A 26,003-nucleotide genomic window follows, 5' to 3' on the forward strand; every position below is an offset into this window, starting at 1 on the left:
TAGGTTGAGGTTCTGTGGATGCAGTTACACCACTTGCTAGGTTGAGGTTCTGTGGATGCCGTTACACCACTTGCTAGGTTGCGGTTCTGTGGATGCAGTTACACCACTTGCTAGGTTGAGGTTCTGTGGATGCCGCTACACCACTTGCTAGGTTGAGGTTCTGTGGATGCCGTTACACCACTTGCTAGGTTGAGGTTCTGTGGATGCCGTTACACCACTTGCTAGATTGAGGTTCTGTGGATGCCGTTACACCACTTGCTAGGTTGAGGTTCTGTGGATGCCGTTACACCACTTGTTAGGTTGAGGTTCTGTGGATGCCATTACACCACTTGCTAGGTTGAGGTTCTGTGGATGCAGTTACACCACTTGCTAGGTTGAGGTTCTGTGGATGCAGTTACACCACTTGCTAGGTTGCAGTTCTGTGGATGCAGTTACACCACTTGCTAGGTTGCGGTTCTGTGGATGCAGTTACACCACTTGCTAGGTTGAGGTTCTGTGGATGCAGTTACACCTCTTGCTAAGTTGAGGTTCTGTGGATGCAGTTACACCACTTGCTAGTTTGAGGTTCTGTGGATGCAGTTACACCTCTTGCTAGGTTGAGGTTCTGTGAATGCAGTTACACCACTTGCTAGGTTGCGGTTCTGTGGATGCAGTTACACCACTTGCTAGGTTGAGGTTCTGTGGATGCAGTTACACCTCTTGCTAGGTTGAGGTTCTGTGGATGCAGTCACACCACTTGCTAGGTTGAGGTTCTGTGGATGCAGTCACACCACTTGCTAGGTTGAGGTTCTGTGAATGCAGTTACACTACTTCCTTGTTCATTTTAGACTTTAAGCGTTGGGCGAGGTCCTGGTGATGCTATTATCAAACTCAAGGTTCAATTTATTGCACGAATTTTTGTTCAAGATCATGCTGCTAATAGTAAGGCAGTTTTCTATCCTTTTTGGTTTTTATTTATTTTCAACTTATATCCTAGGTCAAGGTCGAGGTTTAAAGCTATAAAACTTTAAAGGTCAAGCAGTAGTGGCAGAGGCAAGGGAAAGGACATTTCCCCAGAGACGGACCATATATATATATATATATATATATATATATATATATATATATATATATATATATATATATATATATATATATATATATATATATATATATATATATACATATATATATATGTATATATATACATATATATACATGCAGGTATATACATACACACACACACACACACACACACACACACATATATATATATATATATATATATATATATATATATATATATATATATATATATATATATATATATATATATATATATATATATATATATATATACAGTATATATATATATATAATCAATGTCCAAGCTTACTCTCCATCAAGCTAGGACTAGAAAGAGCCAGACCAGTAATGGATGCTGATGACTAGGCTGTTATACTTATAGGCTCCCCCCCCCCCACCCCCAAAACACCCCATCCGTAACCTCACAAGAACAGTGAGGTTACGGACACGACCTGAACTAAATAATTAGTAAATTGACATCCAAGAAAGTCATGAATACATCTAATTCTAGGAAAAGGTCTCGGTGAGGTTATTTGTCATAAATCCATATCTATGAGATGAACTAGACAGGGAAATACTCTACACAGATATTCCAGAACACTTGTATTCATTTGTCATTTGCCTTCAAGGGAATATACGTCTTGGGTGACACTGCCATGGGTGAGATTCCAGCGCTAAAGAGCCTTTCCAAAGAGGCACCAGAAGACTGGAAGAAAAGGTCCGGTCTTAGCCATGATGATGCCATCCACTTGCCTTATTCTTCTGGCACTACGGGACTTCCAAAAGGAGTCGTACTTACCTCCAGGAATTGGCTCGCCGTTCTCTCTGTTATTGGGTTAGTTTTTCTTTTTTTTTAGAATTTATGAACAATTTTATGAAGGTTATATGTTCTTTTTTGTTTTAGAATTTATGAACGATATTAATGAAGGTTATGTTTCTTTTATTTATGAACAATTTTATGAAGGTTATATGTTCTTTTTTGTTTTAGAATTTATAAACAATTTTAATGAAGGTTATGTTTCTTTTATTCATGAACAATGTTAATGTAGGTTATGTTTTTATTTAGAATTTATGAACAATTTTATGTAGGTTATGGTTTTTTTTTTTAGAATTTATGAACAATATTAATGTAGGTTATGTTTTTTTTAGAATTTATGAACAATTTTATGAAGGTTATATGTTCTTTTTTTTTAGAATTAAGAACAATATTAATGTAGTTTATGTTTTTTTTTTTTTAGAATTTATGAACAATTTTAATGTAGGTTATGTTTTTTTTTTTAGAATTTATGAACTATTTTAATCTAGGTTATTTTTTTTTTAGAATTTATGAACAATTTTAATGTAGGTTATGTTTTTAATTAGAATTTATGAACAATTTTAATGTAGGTTATGTTTTTTTTTTAATTTATGAACAATTTTGATGTAGGTTATGTTTTTTTAGAATTTATGAAAAATTTTAATGTAGGGTAAAGGTTTTTTGTATAATTTATTAACAATTTTCATGGTTATATGTTTTTTCTAGAATTTATGAACAATTTTAATGTAGGTTATGTTTTTAATTAGAATTTATGAACAATTTTAATGTAGGTTATGTTTTTTTTTTAATTTATGAACAATTTTGATGTAGGTTATGTTTTTTTAGAATTTATGAAAAATTTTAATGTAGGGTAAAGGTTTTTTGTATAATTTATTAACAATTTTCATGGTTATATGTTTTTTCTAGAATTTATGAACAATTTTAATGTAGGTTATGTTTTTTTAGAATTTATGAACAATTTTAATGTAGGTTATGTTTTTTTTTTAGAATTTATGAACTATTTTAATGTAGGTTATTTTTTTTTTAGAATTTATGAACAATTTTAATGTAGGTTATGTTTTTTTTTTTAATTTATGAACAATTTTGATGTAGGTTATGTTTTTCTTTAGAATTTGTGAAAAATTTTAATGTAGGGTGAAGGGTTTTTGTATAATTTATGAACAATTTTAATGGTTATATGTTTTTTCTAGAATTTATGAACAATTTTAATGTAGGGTAAATTTTTTTGGTATAATTTATGAACAATTTTAATGGTTATATGTTTTTTCTAGAATTTATGAACAATTTTGATGTAGGTTAGAATTTTTTTTTCCATTGTCTTTTACTTTCCTTACAAACTAGAGGTCTTGTGTTTAGATCCTAGATGGGCGTTAAAGGATTGTGGGAAGGTCCCTTAAACCTTTTATGTATATCTTGATCAAATCCCCAAATTGTGTACCATACCTGGTACCCTTTTACCCCCCGGCTATTTGGAAATTTCCAACCCTTAACCCCCAGGGGGTTATTTTTTCCCCAGCATATTTTGCAGTATATATTTTTTTAATTGCTCTAACAGCCTTAATTTTTGTCATAGAGAGGTCAGGTTGGTCCCATTCTCTTGGAAAATGCCTGAATTTTTTTCAAAAAATTATCAAAAATGTGAAAAAAATAGCATTTTTTTGCAAGGACGTACCGGTACGTCCATGGGGGTAAAGGGATGGCTTTTGTGAAACGTACCAGTACGTCCTTTGGGGGTAAAAGTGGTAGTAAGATAACCTTTGTGAATTAAGGCAAGTGTTTATAATGTGATCAATATATTACCTTCTTTTAAAGGGAAGAGTTTGGAGAGAGAATCTTACAACTCAGTAGATGAAAGTTTTCAAAATTATTCTCTCTCTCTCTCTCTCTCTCTCTCTCTCTCTCTCTCTCTCTCTCTCTCTCTCTCTCTCTCTCTCTCTCTCTCTCACGGCATGGAATCAATTTTCTTTTAAAGGGAAGAGTTTGAAGAAAGAATCTTACAACTCAGTTGATGAAAGTTTTCAAAATTCTCTCTCTCTCTCTCTCTCTCTCTCTCTCTCTCTCTCTCTCTCTCTCTCTCTCTCTCTCCTCTCTCTCTCTCTCTCTCTCTCTCTCTCACGGCATGAAATCAATTTTCTTTTAAAGGGAAGAGTTTGGAGAAAGAATTTTACAACTCAGTAGATGAAAGTTTTCAAAATTATTCTCTCTCTCTCTCTCTCTCTCTCTCTCTCTCTCCTCTCTCTCTCTCTCTCTCTCTCTCTCTCTCTCTCTCTCTCTCTCTCTCTCTCTCTCTCTCTCTCTCTCTCTCTCTCATAAATAGAATACCTTTGAGTCTTTTAGATTTCCGGCATGAAATCAATTTAAATGTACAGATGATGGATTGGCCACTTTGCAAATCTCTCCTTTTTTTTAATCTTAATTAATCAACTATCTTTCAATAAGTTGATCTGTTCCCTCCTCTGATGTTAAACCCTACTTATGTCTGTATATTTATATATATATATGTATATATATATATATATATATATATATATATATATATATATACATATATATATATATGTATATATATATATATATATATATATATATATATATATATATATATATAGTGCACACACACACACACACACACATATATATATATATATATATATATATATATATATATATATATATATATATATATATGCATATATATATATGCATATATATATATATATATATATATATATATATATATATATATATATATATATATATATATATATGTATATATATATATAGAATTGATCAATTTACAAGTGAAATGCTAGGAAATTTCGCCATATAAGGCTTCAATATTTCAGAAAGAGAGAGAGAGAGAGAGAGAGAGAGAGAGAGAGAGGAGAGAGAGAGAGAGAGAGAGAGAGAGAGAGAGAGAGAGAGAGAGAGAGTCCCTTTCAAAGTTTTATTTCTTTCTATTCTGTTTCACACTTGGTCATGAGGTTGTCTGCTCTGGTGTAATTGAATTAGTCTAGTTGAGCTGTTTTTAATGAATTTAATGTGTTTTTATTAATTAACTCCAAATTGGCGTATTTAATTGGAATATTGATAATGTGTGTTTCTTCTATAGTAGTGTATATTACTTATACAAGCATATTTGATGTCTTTTCATTTTTGTTAATTCTTTATGTATATTGGCTGTAACTCTGTGAGCTCGTAAGTCTTCCACGCACTTGCTTTTTGAGATTAGCACTGTCATATTACTGATACAAAAAAAAAAAATGAGATATTTACTATTATTATTATTATTGTTATTATTATTATTGTTATTGTTATTACTAGCTAAGCTGCGTCCATAGTTGGCAAAATCATGATGCTAAGGCTCCAACGGGGAAAAATAACCCAGTGAGGAAAGGAAATAAGGAGATAAATAAACTATATGAAAAGTAATTAATAATCAAAATAGAACATTTGAAGAACAGTAACAACAATAAAATGGATCCTTATGAAAAGTAATTCATTATCGAAATAGAACATTTGAAGAACAGTAACAACGATAAAATGGATCCTTATGAAAAGTAATTCATTATCAAAATAGAACATTTGAAGAACAGTAACAACGATAAAATGGATCCTTATGAAAAGTAATTAGTTATCAAAATAGAACATTTGAAGAACAGTAACAACAATAAAATGGATCCTTATGAAAAGTAATTAATAATCAAAATAGAACATTTGAAGAACAGTAACAACAATAAAATGGATCCTTATGAAAAGTAATTCATTATCAAAATAGAACATTTAAAGAACAGTAACAACAATAGAATGGATCCTTATGTATAATTAATAATCAAAATAGAACATTTGAAGAACAGTAACAACAATAAAATGGATCCTTATGAAAAGTAATTCATTATCAAAATAGAACATTTAAAGAACAGTAACAACAATAAAATGGATCCTTATGAAAAGTAATTCATTATCAAAATAGAACATTTGAAGAACAATAACAACAATAAAATGGATCCTTATGAAAAGTAATTAATAATCAAAATAGAACATTTGAAGAACAGTAACAACAATAAAATGGATCCTTATGTAAAGTAATTCATTATCAAAATAGAACATTTGAAGAACAGTAACAACAATAAAATGGATCCTTATGAAAAGTAATTCATTATCAAAATAGAACATTTGAAGAACAGTAACAACAATAAAATGGATCCTTATGAAAAGTAATTAATAACATTTGAAGAACAGTAACAACAATCAAATGGATCCTTATGAAAAGTAATTAATAATCAAAATAGGACATTTGAAGAACAGTAACAACAATAAAATGGATCCTTATGAAAAGTAATTCATTATCAAAATAGAACATTTGAAGAACAGTAACAACAATAAAATGGATCTTTATGAAAAGTAATTAATAATCAAAATAGAACATTTGAAGAACAGTAACAACTATAAAATGGATCCTTATGTATAATTGATAATCAAAATAGAACATTTGAAGAACAGTAACAACAATAAAATGGATCCTTATGTATAATTAATAATCAAAATAGAACATTTGAAGAACAGTAACAACAATAAAATGGATCCTTATGAAAAGTAATTCATTATCAAAATAGAACATTTGAAGAACAGTAACAACAATAAAATGGATCCTTATGAAAAGTAATTAATAATCAAAATAGAACATTTGAAGAACAGTAACAACAATAAAATGGATCCTTATGAAAAGTAATTAATAATCAAAATAGAACATTTAAAGAACAGTAACAACAATAGAATGGATCCTTATGTATAATTAATAATCAAAATAGAACATTTGAAGAACAGTAACAACAATAAAATGGATCCTTATGAAAAGTAATTCATTATCAAAATAGAACATTTGAAGAACAGTAACAACAATAAAATGGATCCTTATGAAAAGTAATTAATAACATTTGTAGAACAGTAACAACAATAAAATAGATCCTTATGAAATGTAATTAATAATCAAAATAGAACATTTGAAGAACAGTAACAACAATAAAATGGATCTTTATGAAAAGTAATTAATAATCAAAATAGAACATTTGAAGAACAATAACAACAATAAAATGGATCCTTATGAAAAGTAATTAATAATCAAAATAGAACATTTGAAGAACAGTAACAACAATAAAATGGATCCTTATGAAAAGTAATTCATTATCAAAATAGAACATTTGAAGAACAATAACAACAATAAAATGGATCCTTATGAAAAGTAATTAATAATCAAAATAGAACATTTGAAGAACAGTAACAACGATAAAATGGATCCTTATGAAAAGTAATTAATTATCAAAATAGAACATTTGAAGAACAGTAACAACAATAAAATGGATCCTTATGAAAAGTAATTTATAATCAAAATAGAACATTTGAAGAACAGTAACAACAATAAAATGGATCCTTATGAAAAGTAATTAATAATCAAAATAGAACATTTGAAGAACAGTAACAACAATAAAATGGATCCTTATGAAAAGTAATTAATAATCAAAATAGAACATTTGAAGAACAGTAACAACAAGAAAATGGATCCTTATGAAAAGTAATTAATTATCAAAATAGAACATTTGAAGAACAGTAACAACAATAAAATGGATCTTTATGAAAACTAATTAATAACATTTGAAGAACAGTAACAACAATAAAATGGATCCTTATGAAAAGTAGTTAATAATCAAAATAGAACATTTGAAGAACAGTAACAACAATAAAATGGATCCTTATGAAAAGTAGTTAATAATCAAAATAAAACATTTGAAGAAGAGTAACAACAATAAAATGGATCCTTAGGAAAAGTAATTAATTATCAAAATAGAACATTTGAAGAACAGTAACAACAATAAAATGGATCTTTATGAAAAGTAATCAATAATCAAAATAGAACATTTGAAGAACAGTAACAACAATAAAATGGATCCTTATAAAAAGTAATTAATAATCAAAATAGAACATTTGAAGAACAGTAACAACAATAAAATGGATCCTTATGAAAAGTAATTAATATTCAAAATAGAACATTTGAAGAACAGTAACAACAATAAAATGGATCCTTGTGAAAAGTAATTAATAACATTTGAAGAACAGTAACAACAATAAAATGGATCCTTATGAAAAGTTATGAAAAGTAGTTAATAATCAAAATAGAACATTTGAAGAACAGTAACAACAATAAAACGCATCGTTATGAAAAGTAATTAATAATCAAAATAGAACATTTGAAGAACAGTAACAACAATAAAATGGATCCTTATGAAAAGTAATTAATAACATTTGAAGAACAGTAACAACAATAAAATAGATCCTTATGAAAAATAATTAATTATCAAAATAGAACATTTGAAGAACAGTAACAACAATAAAATGGATCCTTATGAAAAGTAATTAATAATCAAAATAGAACATTTGAAGAACAGTAACAACAATAAAATGGATCCTTATGAAAAGTAATTAATAATCAAAATAGAACATTTGAAGAACAGTAACAACAATAAAATGGATCCTTAGGAAAAGTAATTCATTATTAAAATAGAACATTTGAAGAACAGTAACAACAATAAAATGGATCCTTATGAAAAGTAGTTAATAATCAAAATAGAACATTTGAAGAACAGTAACAACAATAAAACGGGTCCTTCACATGTAACCGTTTTCATGCATTTGCAGGAGAAAGGAATACCTCGACGTCCGCAACAGTGACGTCAGCCTGGGCATCCTACCCTACTTCCACGCTTTCGGGATGGCCATGTGTCTGACGTCACTCACCCACGGAATGACCATGGTCACCCTGCACAGATTCATTCCAGAGAATTTCCTGAAAGCTATTCAGAATTACAAGGTGAGTTCGAAATAAATGAGTGACGACAGTCTGTTATAATTTACATATATGTACTTAATCCTACATGAGTGGAACTGACCTTAGGAACTGGCTATACATCAAAATAAAAAAATTAAATTTTGGAGATGATCCGGATCCGGATTTGCATTTTTCGCCAATTCAAAGACGGCATCAAAGCAAATTGACGGATTTTTACAAAACCACAGATAGGTCTTAGGTCATGGACGATCCCATTAAGTTCTGGAGATGATCCAGGTTAGCATTTTTCGTGATTTTAAAGACAACGTCAAAGCAAATTGACGGATTTCTACGAAATTTCCTCCACAGATAGATCTTAGGTCATGGACGACCCCATTCAATTTTTGAGATAACCCAGATCCGGATTCTAGGTCCGGTTTGCATTTTTTGCTATTTTAAAGACAACGTCAAAGCAAATTGACGGATTATTACGAAATTTCCCTTACAGATAGATCTTAGGTCATAGATGAACTCATTAAATTTTGGTGATGATCTGGATCCGGATTCTAGATCCAATTTGCATTTTTTGCCATTTTAAAAACAGCGTCTAAGCAGATTGACGGATTTCTGCGAAATTTCCACCACAGATTGATCTTAGGTCATGGATGACTCCATTAGATTTTGAAGGTGTTCCGGATCCGAATTCTAGATGTGGATTTGCATTTTTTGCCATTTTAAAGACAACGTCAAAGCAAATTAACATATTTCTACGAAATTTCCACCACAGATAGATCTTAGGTCATGGATGACTCCATTAGATTTTGAAGGTGATCCGGATCCGAATTCTAGATGTGGATTTGCATTTTTTTGCCATTTTAAAGACAACGTCAAAGCAAATTAACGGATTTCTACGAAATTTCCACCACAGATAGATCTTAGGTCATAGGCGAATGCTTTAAATTTTGGAGATGATCTAGATCCAGATTCTAGATGTGGATTTGCATTTTTTGCCATTTTAAAGACAACGTCAAAGCAAATTGACGGATTTTTACAAAATTGCCACCACAGATAGGTCTTAGGTCATGGACGATCCCATTGAATTCTGGAGATGATCCAGGTTTGCATTTTTCGCGATTTTAAAGACAACGTCTAAGCAGATTGACGGATTTTGACAAAATTCCCACCACAAATAGATCTTAGGTCATGGACGACCCCATTAAATTCTGGAGATGACCCGGATCCGGATTCTAGATGTGGATTTGCATTTTCGCCATTTTAAAGATAACGTCAAAGTAAATTGACAAATTTCTACGAGACTTCCACCACAGATAGATCTTGGATCATGGATGACTCCATTAGATTTTGAAGGTGATCTGGATCCGGATTCAAGATCCAGATTTACAATTTTTTGCCATTTTAAAAGCAACGTCAAGGAAATTGACGGAGTTTAACGAAATTTTCTCCTTAGATAGATCTTAGGTTATGGACGACCCCTTTAAATTTTGGAGATAATCCAGATCCGGATTCTAGATCAGGATTTGCATTTTTCGCGATTTTAAAGAGAATGTCTAAGCAGATTGACGGATTTTGACGAAATTCTCACCACAGATAGATCTTAGGTCATGGACGACCCCATTAAACTTTGGAGATGATCCGGATCTGGATTCTAGATCCAATTTGCATTTTTTGCCATTTTAAAGACAACGTCAAAGCAAATTAACGGATTTCTACGAAATTTCCACCACAGATAGATCCTAGGTCATAGACGAACGCATTAAATTTTGGAGATGATCCGGATCCGGATTCTAGATGTGGATTTGCATTTTCGCCATTTTAAAGACAACGTCAAAGCAAATTGACGGATGTCTATGAAATTTCCACTACAGATAGATCTTAGATCATGGATGACTCCATTAGATTTTGAAGGTGATCTGGATCCGGATTCTAGATCCGGATTTGCAATTTTTTGCCATTTTAAAAGCAACGTCAAGGAAATTGACGGAGTTTAACGAAATTTTAGGCCACTGATGACTCCATTAACCTTTGGCGTAGGTCAGGAATCTCGATTGCCCTTGTTTATTGGGTATTTCTTGAAGGTAGGTCTCAATTATAAGGTGAACTCTGCCGGCATCATCCTGTTCCGGTATATATTTTTCAGTACCGAGAGATTTATCTATGTACAGTCAGACACAAGAGTCCCTGGTACACCTCGCACAAAAGAAATGCACCCAGTCACACCATTACTTTTCAGCAAGTAACCAAACAGATGGTGTAGAAAAGATGACAGAGGTAGTGAGCGGAGCTAAACACAGCTAACCGCGCAGTATTGGTGTTGGCGTGTTGCTGTTATTCAATCTTGACCTGATTTGAAGGAGTCGCTGCATGTGATAGAAGCTGTGGAACAGACATAGAATTACAGTAGCAATCTCACCCTTGCCGCTTTCTGCTGTCGCCTTTATTACGGGGAAAATTAGATAAGAAATATGTATTACAGTTTAGGAAGAGAAAATGAAAGTGATTTTCAGATTTTATGTCATCAATCCTTTCTTGTGATATTTAAACAACAGATAAAGTTGAATTTTAAGACTTCCTTTTAAACGTGCATAAATTACTACATAGCGTAAGGCAGAGTCAATACATGTCTGTATTGACTCCGGTATGAGGTACGCTATAGTTTCGTAAACTTTTTTTTTTCTTTATAGTATCCCAAGCTTAATCTGAATTTTTCTTAATTTGATTGCAGATAATTCAGAGATAATCATTAATATTTGGCCTTTCCATTTTTTCAAACATTGTGTCCCGCTTGAAAATTGATCATTATAAAATATTGATTAAAAATTTCTTCTTTATAAACTATGTTTTTGTGCTTCTCACACATAAGACCCAATTCTAATCGAATACCTAATCATATTGTCTTGTGAGAGATTAGTTCGGGAGTGGTTACAAGTATAGTTTCAGTCTACTTGATAGTTCTTATGAAATATATATAGGCCTATATATATATATCCATATTGACTCATTTAGGGGTAATTTGAATGAATTACTACCAATTGTGTCATGCGGTGGGCCGGGAAATCGGGTAAAACTCGCTGGTAAGAGACTGATGTCTCGCCAGGTAAATCCTCGAACAGCTGGGTAGCGTTAGGTTCCGATTTCTTTTATGGCCTCTCGTTGCATGGTTGGTTTCGACCTGGCCTTTCATTAGAAGGGGCTAGCGTTCGATCCCAAGTATGAGGTAGAATTTTATTTCTATTTTAACACGATGTTGTGGATATATATATATATATATATATATATATATATATATATATATGTGTGTGTGTGTGTGTGTGTGTGTGTGTGTATTTACTTTAAAGCATCTTCCAATCAGCCATTGAAATAAACAATGGTGTTTAAAAAGTAAAAAAGCACCTTTTGACATTTTCTATTTCTCTCGAACGTGGGAAGAGTTTAATCTGTGTGCGTGTGTGTGTGTATATCTATCTATATATTTAGTAGTCATTTTTGACTGGTCCCGTACACTAGTTATAAAATCGTAATTATTCTCCTTTGTCCCATCCCTTATATAAAATGATACTTAGAATCACCAAACCATATTAACTGATTTATATATATATATATATATATATATATATATATATATATATATATATATATACATATATATATATATATATATATATATATATATATATATATATATATATATATATAAAAGACACATGCTCTTTATCATATAAGGGATATGTAATTGTCCCTATAGTACTTAAAGCAAGGTCATTTAAACCAATAATCTAAGATTATATTGATTCATAAGATAAGCGTTTGTCATTTATCACGAAATTAACTGTTTCTGGACTTACCAATGTTATTAATGAAAGTTTTTTTTTATCATCGCAGGTAACATTCCTACCCTTGGTACCTCCCCTAGCCATCTTCTTGGCCAAACACGACGTGGTGACCCATTTCGACCTGACGTCTGTCAGCAACATCATCTGTGGGGCGGCTCCCCTATCCAAGGACATTCAGGAAAAGCTGTCAGAGCGTGTAAGTATATATTGCCCATCACTTCATATGTGCTTAAAAATGTAGTAAATATGCCAGTTAATCCAGACGCAATTTTCATGGTTTATTGAATCAGCAAAAAGCGAAAAAAAAATGTATAACTATGTCGTTTTCTCTCCCTTCCCTTCTACATTCAAACGTTTTAATGTCTTGTTTCGAACGTTTTATGTCTCACGATTCATTCAGTTAATCCAGACGCAATTTTCATGGTTTATTGAATCAGCAAAAAGAGAGAAAAAAAAGTGTATAACTATGTCGTTTTTTCTCCCTTCCCTTCTACATTCAAACGTTTTAATGTCTCGTTTCAAAGGTGTTTCGTCTCGTTAATTAATTAGTGGCCTTGAAAAGTAGAAACGTTTGTTGCCATAATACGATTCCTCTCGAATCTGAATTATGAAGGAGTATAAAGGTTTATCTAATTTTATTTATTTACATATAAGAATTGTAATCAATATTCAAGAGCCGCAGAATTGTGAGATATTTAAAGGATATTTACTAAAAATATTAATTTTTTTTTAACTGCTTTTAACGCTTGAATGCAAGTTACCCAATTAACATTTTTAAAGATGAAGGTGATTTGGTACCTTGACTAAGTTGGTAACCATATATCAACCCCCTGTATCAAACCTTTGTATGTGCTATCATGCGCTTGATTTGGGTACTTCCAAGCACTTTCTTTGATATTTTATTAACCCCCTTTATCAAACCTTTGTATGTGCTATCATGTGCTTGCTTTGGGTGCTTCCAAGCACTTTCTTTGATATTTTATTAACCCCCTTTATCAAACCTTTGTATGTGCTATCATGTGCTTGCTTTGGGTGCTTCCAGGCACTTTCTTTGATATTTTATTAACCCCCTTTATCAAACCTTTGTATGTGCTATCATGTGCTTGCTTTGGGTGCTTCCAAGCACTTTCTTTGATATTTTATGAACCCCCTTTATCAAACCTTTGTATGTGCTATCATGTGTGCTTTGGGTGCTTCCAAGCACTTTCTTTGATATTTTATGAACCCCCTTTATCAAACCTTTGTATGTGCTATCATGTGCTTGCTTTGGGTGCTTCCAAGCACTTTCTTTGATATTTTATTAACCCCCTTTATCAAAGCTTTGTATGTGCTATCATGTGCTTGCTTTTGGTACTTCCAAGCACTTTCTTTGATATTCTATTAACCCCCTTTATCAAACCTTTGTATGTGCTATCATGTGCTTGCTTTGGGTGCTTCCAAGCACTTTCTTTGATATTTTATTAACCCCCTTTATCAAACCTTTGTATGTGCTATCATGTGCTTGCTTTGGGTGCTTCCAGGCACTTTCTTTGATATTTTATTAACCTCCTTTATCAAACCTTTGTATGTGCTATCATGTGCTTGCTTTGGGTGCTTCCAAGCACTTTCTTTGATATTTTATGAACCCCCTTTATCAAACCTTTGTATGTGCTATCATGTGCTTGCTTTGGGTGCTTCCAAGCACTTTCTTTGATATTTTATTAACCCCCTTTATCAAACCTTTGTATGTGCTATCATGTGTGCTTTGGGTGCTTCCAAGCACTTTCTTTGATATTTTATTAACCCCCTTTATCAAACCTTTGTATGTGATATCATGTGCTTGCTTTTGGTACTTCCAAGCACTTTCTTTGATATTTTATGAACCCCTTTTATCAAACCTTTGTATGTGCTATCATGTGCTTGCTTTGGGTGCTTCCAAGCACTTTCTTTGATATTTTATGAACCCCCTTTATCAAACCTTTGTATGTGCTATCATGTGCTTGCTTTGGGTGCTTCCAAGCACTTTCTTTGATATTTTAGCCTATAATCTGGCTTTTATTATTCAGTCGTTCGTTCGTTCGTTGTTATTTGCCTGAAATTTAACAATTATGCATTTTATTCAACGAGTATCCATGAAAAGGACGTTTCTGTAAGGGAAAACAACAATCCCTACTATATTTGTTCTTCACACAAAACCTCCACATCATTAATCACTTCATAAACCTACACAGAAGACGAATCAGCAACACGTCAAACCACCCTACATATATTCAGTGCCATTAACTCATCCCTGGCAAGCATTTTCTGCTGTCTGATTATCAAGTCCATTTCTTTCCAAAATATCTTACACATAATATTTATAACCTCACTAAAGGCGTTCTTCTCCCCCTCCCATTTTGAATTATGTTATTTTCATTAGTAAAATAAATTTTTGAATATACTTACCCGATAATCATGTAGCTGTCAACTCCGTTGCCCGACAGAATTCTACGGACGGGATACGCCAGCGATCGCTATACAAGAGGGGGGTGTACTCACCAGCGCCACCTGTGGCCAGGTACTGCAGTACTTCTTGTTGACACCACCTCAATTTTTCCTCGGTCCACTGGTTCTCTATGGGGAGGAAGGGTGGGTCAATTAAATCATGATTATCGGGTAAGTATATTCAAAAATTTATTTTACTAATGAAAATAACATTTTTCAATATTAATCTTACCCGATAATCATGTAGCTGATTCACACCCAGGGAGGTGGGTGAAAACCAGTGTACATGTATATCAAGAAGCTAAGTATCCCGTATTTCATATTATCAGTTATTCAAAATAACAATGAAATTATAAGTACCTGGTAAGGAAGTCGACTTGAACCATTACTCTGCCTTCAATAAGTTCGTCTTCCTTACTGAGCGCAGCGTTCCTCTTAGGAGCCTGAACAACTCTAAGGTGCTGAAGTATAAAGGGCTGCAACCCATACTAAAGGACCTCTACACAACCTCTAACCTAGGCGCTTCTCAAGAACGAATTGACCACCCGCCAAATCAACTAGGATGCGGAAGGCTTCTTAGCCTACCGTAACAACCCAAAAACAACAATAAAAGCATTCAAGAGAAAGGTTAAAAAAGGTTATGGGATTAAGGGAATGTAGTGGCTGAGCCCTCACCTACTACTGCACTCGCTGCTACGAATGGTCCCAGGGTGTAGCAGTTCTCGTAAAGAGACTGGACATCTTTGAGATAAAATGATGCAAACACTGACTTGCTCCTCCAATAGGTTGCATCCATAATACTCTGCAGAGAACGGTTCTGTTTGAAGGCCATCGAAGTAGCTACAGCTCTCACTTCGTGGGTCCTTACCTTCAGCAAAGCAAGGTCTTCATCCTTCATGTGAGAATGAGCTTCTCTAATCAGAAGCCTTATGTAATACGAAACTGCGTTTTTGGACATAGGCATCGAAGGTTTCTTGATGGCACACCATAAGGCTTCTGATTGTCCTCGTATAGGTTTTGACCTTTTAAGATAATACTTTAGAGCTCTGACAGGGCAAAGAACTCTCTCTAGCTCGTTACCCACCATGTTGGAGAGGCTAGGAATTTCGAACGATCTAGGCCAAGGACGTGAAGGAAGTTCATTTTTTGCCAAAAACCCGAGCTGTAAGGAACATGTTGCTGTTTCGGATGTGAATCCTATGTTCCTGCTGAAGGCGTGAACCTCACTAACTCTTTTGGCTGTTGCAAGGCAGACGAGGAAAAGAGTTTTGAGAGTAAGGTCTTTGAAAGAGGCTAACTGGAGAGGTTCAAATCTAGGAGACATCAGGAACCTTAAGACTACGTCTAGATTCCAGCCTGGAGTGGACAAGCGACGTTCTTTAGAGGTCTCGAAAGACTTAAGGATGTCCTGTAGATCCTTGTTGGAGGAAAGATCCAAGCCTCTGTGGCGGAAAACTGATGCCAACATACTTCTGTACCCTTTGATCGTAGGAGCCGAAAGAGATCTAACATTCCTAAGATGTAACAGGAAGTCAGCAACTTGGGTTACAGAGGTATTGGTAGAGGAAACTGCATTGGCTCTGCACCAGCTTCGGAAGACTTCCCACTTGGATTGATAGACTCTACGAGTGGAAATCCTCCTTGCTCTGGCAATCGCTCTGGCTGCCTCCTTCGAAAAGCCTCTAGCTCTAGAGAGTCTTTCGATAGTCTGAAGGCAGTCAGACGAAGAGCGTGGAGGCTTGGGTGCACCTTCTTTACGTGAGGTTGACGTAGAAGGTCCACTCTTAGAGGGAGAGTCCTGGGAACGTCGACCAGCCATTGCAGTACCTCTGTGAACCATTCTCTTGCAGGCCAAAGGGGAGCAACCAACGTCAGCCGTGTCCCTTCGTGAGAGACGAACTTCTGAATAACTCTGTTGATGATCTTGAACGGCGGGAATGCATAAAGATCGAGATGGGACCAATCCAGCAGAAAAGCATCCACGTGAACTGCTGCCGGGTCTGGAATTGGGGAACAGTACAATGGGAGCCTCTTGGTCATGGAGGTGGCGAACAGATCTATCGTTGGCTGACCCCACAAGGTCCAAAGTCTGTTGCACACGTCCTTGTGAAGGGTCCATTCTGTGGGGATGACTTGACCCTTCCTGCTGAGGCGATCTGCCGAGACATTCATATTGCCCTGAATGAATCTCGTTACCAGCTTGAGGTTTAGACTTCTTGACCAAATGAGGAGGTCCCTTGCTATCTCGTACAGCTTTCTCGAATGAGTCCCTCCCTGCTTGGAGATGTAAGCCAAGGCTGTGGTGTTGTCGGAGTTCACCTCCACCACCTTGTTTAGTAGGAGGGACTTGAAGTTCATTAAGGCCAGATGTACTGCCAACAACTCCTTGCAATTGATGTGAAGCGTTTCCTGTTCCTTGTTCCATGTCCCCGAGCATTCCTGTCCGTCCAAGGTCGCGCCCCAGCCCGAGTCTGATGCGTCCGAATAGAGATGAAGATTGGGGGTCTGAACAGCTAACGAGAGACCCTCCTTGAGAAGGATGTTGCTCTTCCACCACATGAGAGTAGTCTTCATCTCTTTGGTAACAGGAATAGAGACCGCTTCGAGCGTCATATTCTTGTCCCAGTGAGCTGCTAGATGGAATTGAAGGGGGCGGAGGTGGAGTCTCCCTAACTCGGTGAACAGGGCTAACGATGACAGGGTCCCTGTTAGACTCATCCACTGTCTCACCGAGCATCTGTTCCTCTTCAGCATGCTCAGAATGCACTCTAGGGCTTGGTTGATTCTTGGGGCCGACGGAAAAGCCCGAAAAGCTTGACTCCGAATCTCCATTCCCAGGTAAACGATGGTTTGGGAAGGAATAAGCTGGGACTTTTCTAAGTTGACCAAAAGACCCAGTTCCTTGGTCAAGTCCAAAGTCCAATTGAGACTCTCCAGACAGCGACGACTTGTGGGGGCTCTTAACAGCCAGTCGTCTAAATAAAGGGAGGCTCTGATGTCCGCCAAGTGGAGGAATTTCGCAATATTCCTCATCAGTCGCGTAAACACCATAGGTGCCGTGCTTAGGCCAAAACACAGGGCTTGGAATTGGTACACAACCTTTCCAAAAACGAATCTCAGAAAAGGTTGGGAGTCTGGATGAATGGGGACGTGAAAGTAAGCGTCTTTCAGATCCAACGAGACCATCCAGTCCTCCTGCCTGACCGCTGCTAGGACCGACTTCGTCGTCTCCATAGTGAACGTCTGCTTGGTGACATAAGCATTGAGCGCACTGACGTCCAGCACCGGTCTCCAACCTCCTGTCTTCTTGGCCACCAGAAAGAGACGGTTGTAGAAGCCCGGGGATTGATGATCCCGGACTATCACCACTGCCTCCTTCTGTAACAGGAGCGACACCTCTTGATGTAACGCTAGCCTCTTGTCCTTTTCCTTGTAGTTGGGAGAGAGGTTGATGGGAGAAGTGGTCAGAGGGGGATTGCGGCAGAATGGCATCTTGTAACCCTCCCTTAGCCACCTGACAGACTGGGCGTCTGCACCTCTTCTTTCCCAAGCTTGCCAGAAGATCTTGAGTCTGGCTCCTACAGCTGTCTGGAGAGGAGGAGAGTCAATGTTTGCCTTTCGAAGACTTGGTACCTTTCTTGGACCTGCCCCTGTGACCGTCTGGGCGGGTACCTCCTCGGCTGGGGGCTCTGCCACGAAAGGGCGGAATAAATCTGGTAGCAGGAGTATCAGCCACTGGGGAGCGGTAAGTTCTAGGAACTGAAGGAGCAACCTTAGCCTTCCGTGCTGAAGAGGCCACAAGATCATGCGTGTCCTTCTGAATAAGAGCCGCAGACAATTCCTTGATAAGATCCTCAGGAAACAGGAACTTAGAAAGAGGAGCAAAAAGTAACTGTGACCTTTGGCAAGAGGTGATACCAGTGGAAAGGAAGGAGCAAAGTTGTTCCCTTTTCTTGAGGACTCCCGATACAAACATAGAGGCAAGTTCGCCGGAACCATCGCGAATTGCTTTGTCCATACAGGACATGATCAGCATGGCCGAGTCTTTGTCAGATGGGGCAGTCTTCTTGCTCAAGGCCCCCAGGCACCAGTCGAGAAAATTAAAAATTTCAAAGGCGCGAAAGACTCCCTTCAAGAAGTGGTCCAGGTCAGAAAAGGTCCAGCAGACCTTAGAGCGTCTCATAGCCGACCTTCGTGGAGAGTCAACCAAACTTGAGAAGTCAGCCTGGGCAGAGGCAGGGACCCCCAAGCCTGGTTCCTCTCCTGTGGCATACCAAACGCCCGCCTTAGACGTCAGCTTAGGAGGTGGAAACATAAAAGACGTCTTTCCCAGCTGCTGCTTGGACTGCAACCAATCCCCTAACATTCTCAAAGCTCTCTTTGAAGATCTAGCGAAGACGAGCTTAGTGTAGGCAGACTTAACAGGTTGCATGCCTAGAGAGAACTCGGATGGAGGAGAGCGAGGGGTGGCAGAAACAAAGTGATCCGGGTAAAGTTCTCTGAACAGAGCCAGGACCTTGCGAAAGTCGATGGAGGGTGGCAATGACTTGGGTTCCTCCACGTCAGAAGAAGGATCATCCAGGTGAGCAGCTTCATCCTCAGAAACCTCATCACCTGAGGGTTGAGAAGCGAGAGGTAAAGTTAAAGCGGTCTGCTGAATGGCTGAATCCTGAAGAGCGGGTGCATGCGCACTTGCGGATTCATCCTCAAGTCTCTGTTGAAGAGGATGAGGGCTGGTAATGACAAAGTCATGAGGCTGGGATGAAGGAGGTTCTGCGGAGGTCTAAGGAGCAAGCGTGGTGAGAGGCGACTGTAGTAAAGCATGAGGCTCATGCTGCATAGACTGCGGTTCAAGTTGAATGGGAAGAGGCTCAAGCTGAGGAGAAAGTGGCAGATGCATGCGTTGAGGTGGCTGACTCATAGCATGAGGTTCCTGCCTCAAGAGTTGCGCTTGCTTCAAGGGTTGAGGTGGCTGCGCAGAGAGAGGCTCTTGTCTCACGAGTTGAGGTTCTTGAGGTGCTTGCCTCGAGAGTTGAGGTTCTCGCCTCGAGGAAAGTGGAGGTGGCTGCTGCGAGAGTTGAGGTGGCTGCTGCGAGAGTTGAGGTGGCTGCCTCAAGGATGGTAGAGGTTGTCGTACCTCAAGAGGTTGCTGCCTCGAGGATGGTTGTAATGCAAGATACTCCTGCCTCAAGGGTAGAGGAGGTTGTAAAGCATAAGGCTCCTGCCCCCATTGTTGAGGAAGTTGCTGCGTGGTAAGAGGTTCCTGCCTCAAGGAAAGTGGAGGTTGCTGCACAGCGCTGGTATCTGGCAACTCCCAACGCGGCAGCTCACGCATGGAGGTAGCCTGAGGAACCTCAACCTCATACGTCTGGCAGACTGGACTGCGCAGAGGAGGAGGAGCGCTCGCAGGAGGAGGTGTATTAACCTTCTCTGCCTGAAACTCCCGCATCAACACCGCAAGCTGCGACTGCATAGTCTGCAGCAAAGCCATCTTAGGATCAACAGAAGTTGAGGTCTGTTGAGGCATAGCTTTAACAGAAGTGGAGGTCTGCTGAGGCATCGCCTTACCTCTCTTAGGAGGCGTGCAGTCACCTGATGACTGCGGCGAGTCCGAGCTAGCCCAATGGCTACACCCTGGCTGTTGGACTCGCGCGGTCTGGACTCTACGTTTAAGAGGTCTTGAGACCTGAGTCCAGCGTTTTCTCCCAGAAAAATCTTCTGCAGACGAGGAAATTAAGGGCTCAATCGTCTGAGAGTGGAAGTGACGATCTCTATAAGATACGCCCGCAACCACTGAGGATACTACTGTGCGCCGATCAAGGCCTGCCGAACCCTTTTGCCCTTCGACATTGCTTCTCCCCTGGGCTTGGGAGCTTGCAAGAAGTCCCGGACTGGGAGGACGACTGGCACGCACAGAAGTATCCTCACGCGCAACACTGACACTGACACTAGCACTAGGCACAGCACTGGCACTACCACTTCCCACTGCACTTTTCACTTTAAGTTCCTTGACGTCTGCCAAGAGGAACTTGTGGTCACTCACTACCGACTCCACCTTATCACCTAAAGCCTGAATGGCACGTAAAACATCCGACATATCAGGCTGAGCACTAATAGTAGGTTCGGGGGTAGCCACTACAGGGGGAGGAAAAGGTTGAGGATCATGGGGGGAGGAATAAAGTAAAGAGCGAGCCGAACTCCTCCTAACTCTCTCTCTCTCTAACTTAGTGGTATACTTGAGGAATCGAATAAAATCAAGTTCCGAAAGTCCGGCACATTCCTCACATCGATCTTCCAACTGACAGGATTTTCCCCTACAGTCGGAACAAACGGTGTGAGGATCAACCGAGGCCTTCGGAAGCCGCCTAATACAAGTCCTACATCGTCTTTGGGGAGGAGCTTGAGAATGGTCGGACATCTTGAATCAGAGAACAGTCAAGGGGGATTCCAAAATAAAGCTAAAGATCGTTATACCATTAATCAAAATTAATCCAAAAGCTATCTAAGCTAAGGGAAAAGCTTCCTGTATAGCGAAAGCTGAAATCTAATAGCAATACTTCACCAAAACCGTGAACAAAGACTCCAAAATTATAAGCGTATCCATGTAGGTCTTGCCGGAAGCACGACAGAGGAAAAATTGAGGTGGTGTCAACAAGAAGTACTGCAGTACCTGGCCACAGGTGGCGCTGGTGAGTACACCCCCCTCTTGTATAGCGATCGCTGGCGTATCCCGTCCGTAGAATTCTGTCGGGCAACGGAGTTGACAGCTACATGATTATCGGGTAAGATTAATATTGAAAAATATGTTTTATTCCCCCAAACATTTTTCCGTATCTCTGAACCACCCTCAAAATACCGTTAATCGTTCTTTCATGTAAACTAACCTTTCTCAGTGACGGTTTAGTATGTGGCCTAACTTTCGAATATGGCCTACGAAATTCTATCTGTTTTAGTATGTGGCCTAACCTAACCTAACAAGCCAGGTAGACCACATACTAAACCAGAATAAAAAAGGTAGGCCACATACTAAACCAGAATAAAAAAAGGTAGGTCACGTACTAAACCAGAATAAAAAAGGTAGGCCACATACTAAACCAGAATAAAAAAGGTAGGCCACATACTAAACCAGAATAAAAAAGATAGACCACATACTAAACCAGAATAAAAAAAGGTAGGCCACATACTAAACCAGAATAAAAAAGGTACACCACATACTAAACCAGAATAAAAAAGGTACACCACATACTAAACCAGAATAAAAAAAGGTACACGACATACTAAACCAGAATAAAAAAAAAGTTACACCACATACTAAACCAGAATAAAAAAGGTAGACCACATACTAAACCAGAATAAAAAAGGTAGGCCACATACTAAACCAGAATAAAAAAGGTACACCACATACTAAACCAGAATAAAAAAAGGTAGGCCACATACTAAACCAGAATAAAAAAGGTAGGCCACATACTAAACCAGAATAAAAAAGGTAGGCCACATACTAAACCGGCACTCTTTTCTCTCCCTTCTCTTTCCACTACCTCTCCGTTGTTTTCTTATAAATTCCTAGGACATACAATACAATGCAAATAGGATATCTCAATAGCTTTGCTCTTTGTTCTTGTATGACTATTGAACATCCCACTTCCTTTTCCTACATCAGTAATACCTTCATAAGTTATAATAATGGTGATAATGGTAATAATAAGATTTATGTCAATCAGTTCTTTTATTATATCTGACAGTAGGTTTGAGAAACCTGTTGAATAAGGCAGAAGTGCCTTTGCTATGGCCCTTCAACTTGCATTTTAGTGTAATTTTTCATTGGCATGTTTATTTATACTGTTTTTCAACACGTTATTATAAAAAAGTGCTTCTTTATTCTAGCCATTTAAAACAAGAGACTTCTCAACCATTAAACATTAAATTGTTCGTCCATTTTTCTGTATACTTTTTTAATTTGATTAATTGATTATTCGTTTATTCCCAGCTTGCAGGAGTGAGTGTCAGACAAGGGTTCGGCCTGACTGAAACCACACTTGCCACTTTTAGCAGTGAAACTAATTTGCCTGGAGCCGTGGGAAAAGTGACTGCTCATTGTATGGCTAAGGTGAGTCTCTTCGTCTGGTGATCTAAATCGAATTATGTGTATTAAAGATGCTGAAGAACATTAAGATCTGCAATATTGACGGAAGGGAGTTCATGTTTCATGTAAAGGGGGTGGGCGATTTCTGGTCATTACAAGCATGGCATAATGGTAACCCGGCCGATCACGGATGGGAATTATTATTATTATTATTATTATTATTATTATTATTATTATTATTATTATTATTATTATTATTACTTGGTAATCTAATAAGATAACTATTATTATTATTATTACTTGGTAATCTAATAAAATAACTATTATTATTATTATTATTATTACTTGGTAATCTAATAAAATAACTTATTATTATTATTATTATTATTATTATTATTATTATTGTTATTATTATTATTAGTATTACTTGGTAATCTAATAAAATAACTATTATTATTATTATTATTATTATTATTATTATTATTATTATTATTATTATTATTATTACTTGGTAATCTAATAAAATAACTATTATTATTATTATTATTATTATTATTACTTGGTAATCTAATAAAATAACTATTATTATTATTATTATTATTATTATTATTATTATTACTTGGTAATCTAATAAAATAACTATTATTATTATTATTATTATTGTTATTATTATTAGTATTACTTGGTAATTTAATAAAATAACTATTATTATTATTATTATTAGTATTACTTGGTAATCTAATAAAATAACTATTATTATTATTATTATTATTATTATTATTACTTGGTAATCTAATAAAATAACTATTATTATTATTATTATTATTATTATTATTGTTATTAGTATTACTTGGTAATTTAATAAAATAACTATTATTATTATTATTATTATTATTATTATTATTATTATTACTTGGTGATCTAATAAAATAACTATTATTATTATTATTATTATTATTATTATTATTATTATTATTATTATTATTATTATTATTATTATTATTACTTGGTAATCTACAACCCTTAATAAAAAAGCAGGAGGTTATAAACCTAGGGACTCCAACAGGGAAAATAGCCCAGTAAGGAAAGGAATTTTAAGAACAGTAACAACATTAAAATAAATACTTCCGACATAACCTATAAAAACTTGATAAAACAAGAGGAAGAGGAAAGAGATACAACAGTGTGAACGAGTGTACCCTCAAGCAAGAGAACTCTAACCCAAGAAAGGGGAAGACCATGGTACAGAGGGTATGTCACTACCCAAGACTAGAGAACAATGGTTTGATTTTGGAGTGTCCTTCTCCTAGAAGAGCTGCTTACTATAGCTAAAGAGTCTCTTCTACCCTTAACAAGAGGAAAGTAGCCACTGATCAATTACAGTACAGCAGTTAACCTCTTTGGTGAAGAAAAATTTTTCGGTAATCTCAGTATTGCCAGATGTATGAGGACAGAGGAGAGTCTGTAAAGAATAGGCCAGACTATTTAGCGTATGTGTAGGCAAAGGGAAAATGAACCGTAAACAGAAATAAAGATCCAATGTAGTACTGTCTGGCCAGTCAAAGGACACCATAACTCTCTAGCGGTAGTGGAATGATCTTCCTAATCGGGTGGTTGAATCAGTAGAACTTCAAAAGTTCAAAGTTGGAGCAAATGCTTTTTTGTTGACCAGGCGGACATGAGTCTTTTAATGGTTTATTTATGACATATTTATTTTTGATGTTGTTAATAGTTTATATATGACATGTCTGTTTTGACGTTGTTTCTCATTTTAGAATGATTTATTGTTAATTTGTTCTCTTCATTTATTTATTTCCTTATTTCCTTTCCTCACTGGGCTATTTTTCCCTGTTGGAGCCCCTGGGCTTATAGCATCTTGCTTTTCCAACTAGGGTTGTAGCTTGGATAGTAATAATAATAATAATAATAATAATATTGGGAAATTAGTAGGTCTATAAACAGATTCTATACCATGGTCTTCCACTGTCTTGGGTTAGAGTTCTCTTGCTTGAGGGTACACTCAGGCACATTATTTTATCTTATTTCTGTTCCTCTTGTTTTGTTGACGTTTTTATTGTTTTATTAGAAATATTTTATGTTATTGTTCTTAAGATATTTAATTTCCCTTGTTTCCTTTCCTCACTTGGCTATTTTCCCTGTTGGAGCCCCTGGGCTTATAGCATCCTGCTTTTCCAACTAGGGTTGTAGCTTAGCAAATAATAATAATAATAATAATAATAATAATAATAATAATAGCAACAGCTGATAAGTACAGTCTTGTTAATGCATTTTATAAGATCAGTCGATCAATAAAAAGGTCATTTGCCAAAACTGCTGCATGCAGAACACCAGACATAGTAGGTCAATGCAATATTTACATCAACCCTGGTGCCTCAATGCTAGAATAATTAGGAAAATATCAAGTGTATTGGGTACCTTCCATCGTCAGTTTTACTTGGATTATGGATAATGACAGTGCTAGAATTATCGTGAAAGAGTTAACTCTTTCATCACTTACATTGCCATCTTTAAAAACTGGAAAAAAATATAAATTCAGTGAATTGTTTATTTGTTTTAAGGTAAGTACACTAACTGTATTTGATTTTACTTTATTTTGATTTAAACACTTTTATTGTTACCAGGACTCTAATCTTTAGGTATAAAAAGCAATGAAACTTTACACTTCCAGCTCTTAGCAATGGTCCTAGATTTATGGTGGTTATTCCTTTTAATCATGAAATGTTATACAATATATAAACATTTAGGCTAAGACATGGCCTCAACCAGATAAAAATTTAGTGAAGAGATCAGTTAAGAACATAATTAACAACATAAGCTAGCAATGATCTTAGAATTATGGTTGTGGTTCCTGTTAATCATGAAATATCATACAATATATAA

General features: G+C 36.2%; 1 protein-coding gene across 1 annotated transcript in view; it reads left to right on the plus strand.

Moving 5' to 3' along the window:
• Positions 1–26,003, plus strand: part of LOC137657460 (uncharacterized) — a 187,820-nt gene that overhangs the window by 150,056 nt on the left and 11,761 nt on the right. The window contains exons 5-8 of the mRNA XM_068391802.1: positions 1,695–1,900; positions 8,576–8,747; positions 12,606–12,752; positions 23,007–23,126. Of these exons, the coding sequence (XP_068247903.1) occupies positions 1,695–1,900; positions 8,576–8,747; positions 12,606–12,752; positions 23,007–23,126 (645 nt within the window). The remainder of the gene's footprint in view (positions 1–1,694; positions 1,901–8,575; positions 8,748–12,605; positions 12,753–23,006; positions 23,127–26,003) is intronic.

This window comes from Palaemon carinicauda, chromosome 1, assembly GCF_036898095.1.
Source record: "Palaemon carinicauda isolate YSFRI2023 chromosome 1, ASM3689809v2, whole genome shotgun sequence".
Classification (NCBI taxonomy): domain Eukaryota; kingdom Metazoa; phylum Arthropoda; class Malacostraca; order Decapoda; family Palaemonidae; genus Palaemon; species Palaemon carinicauda.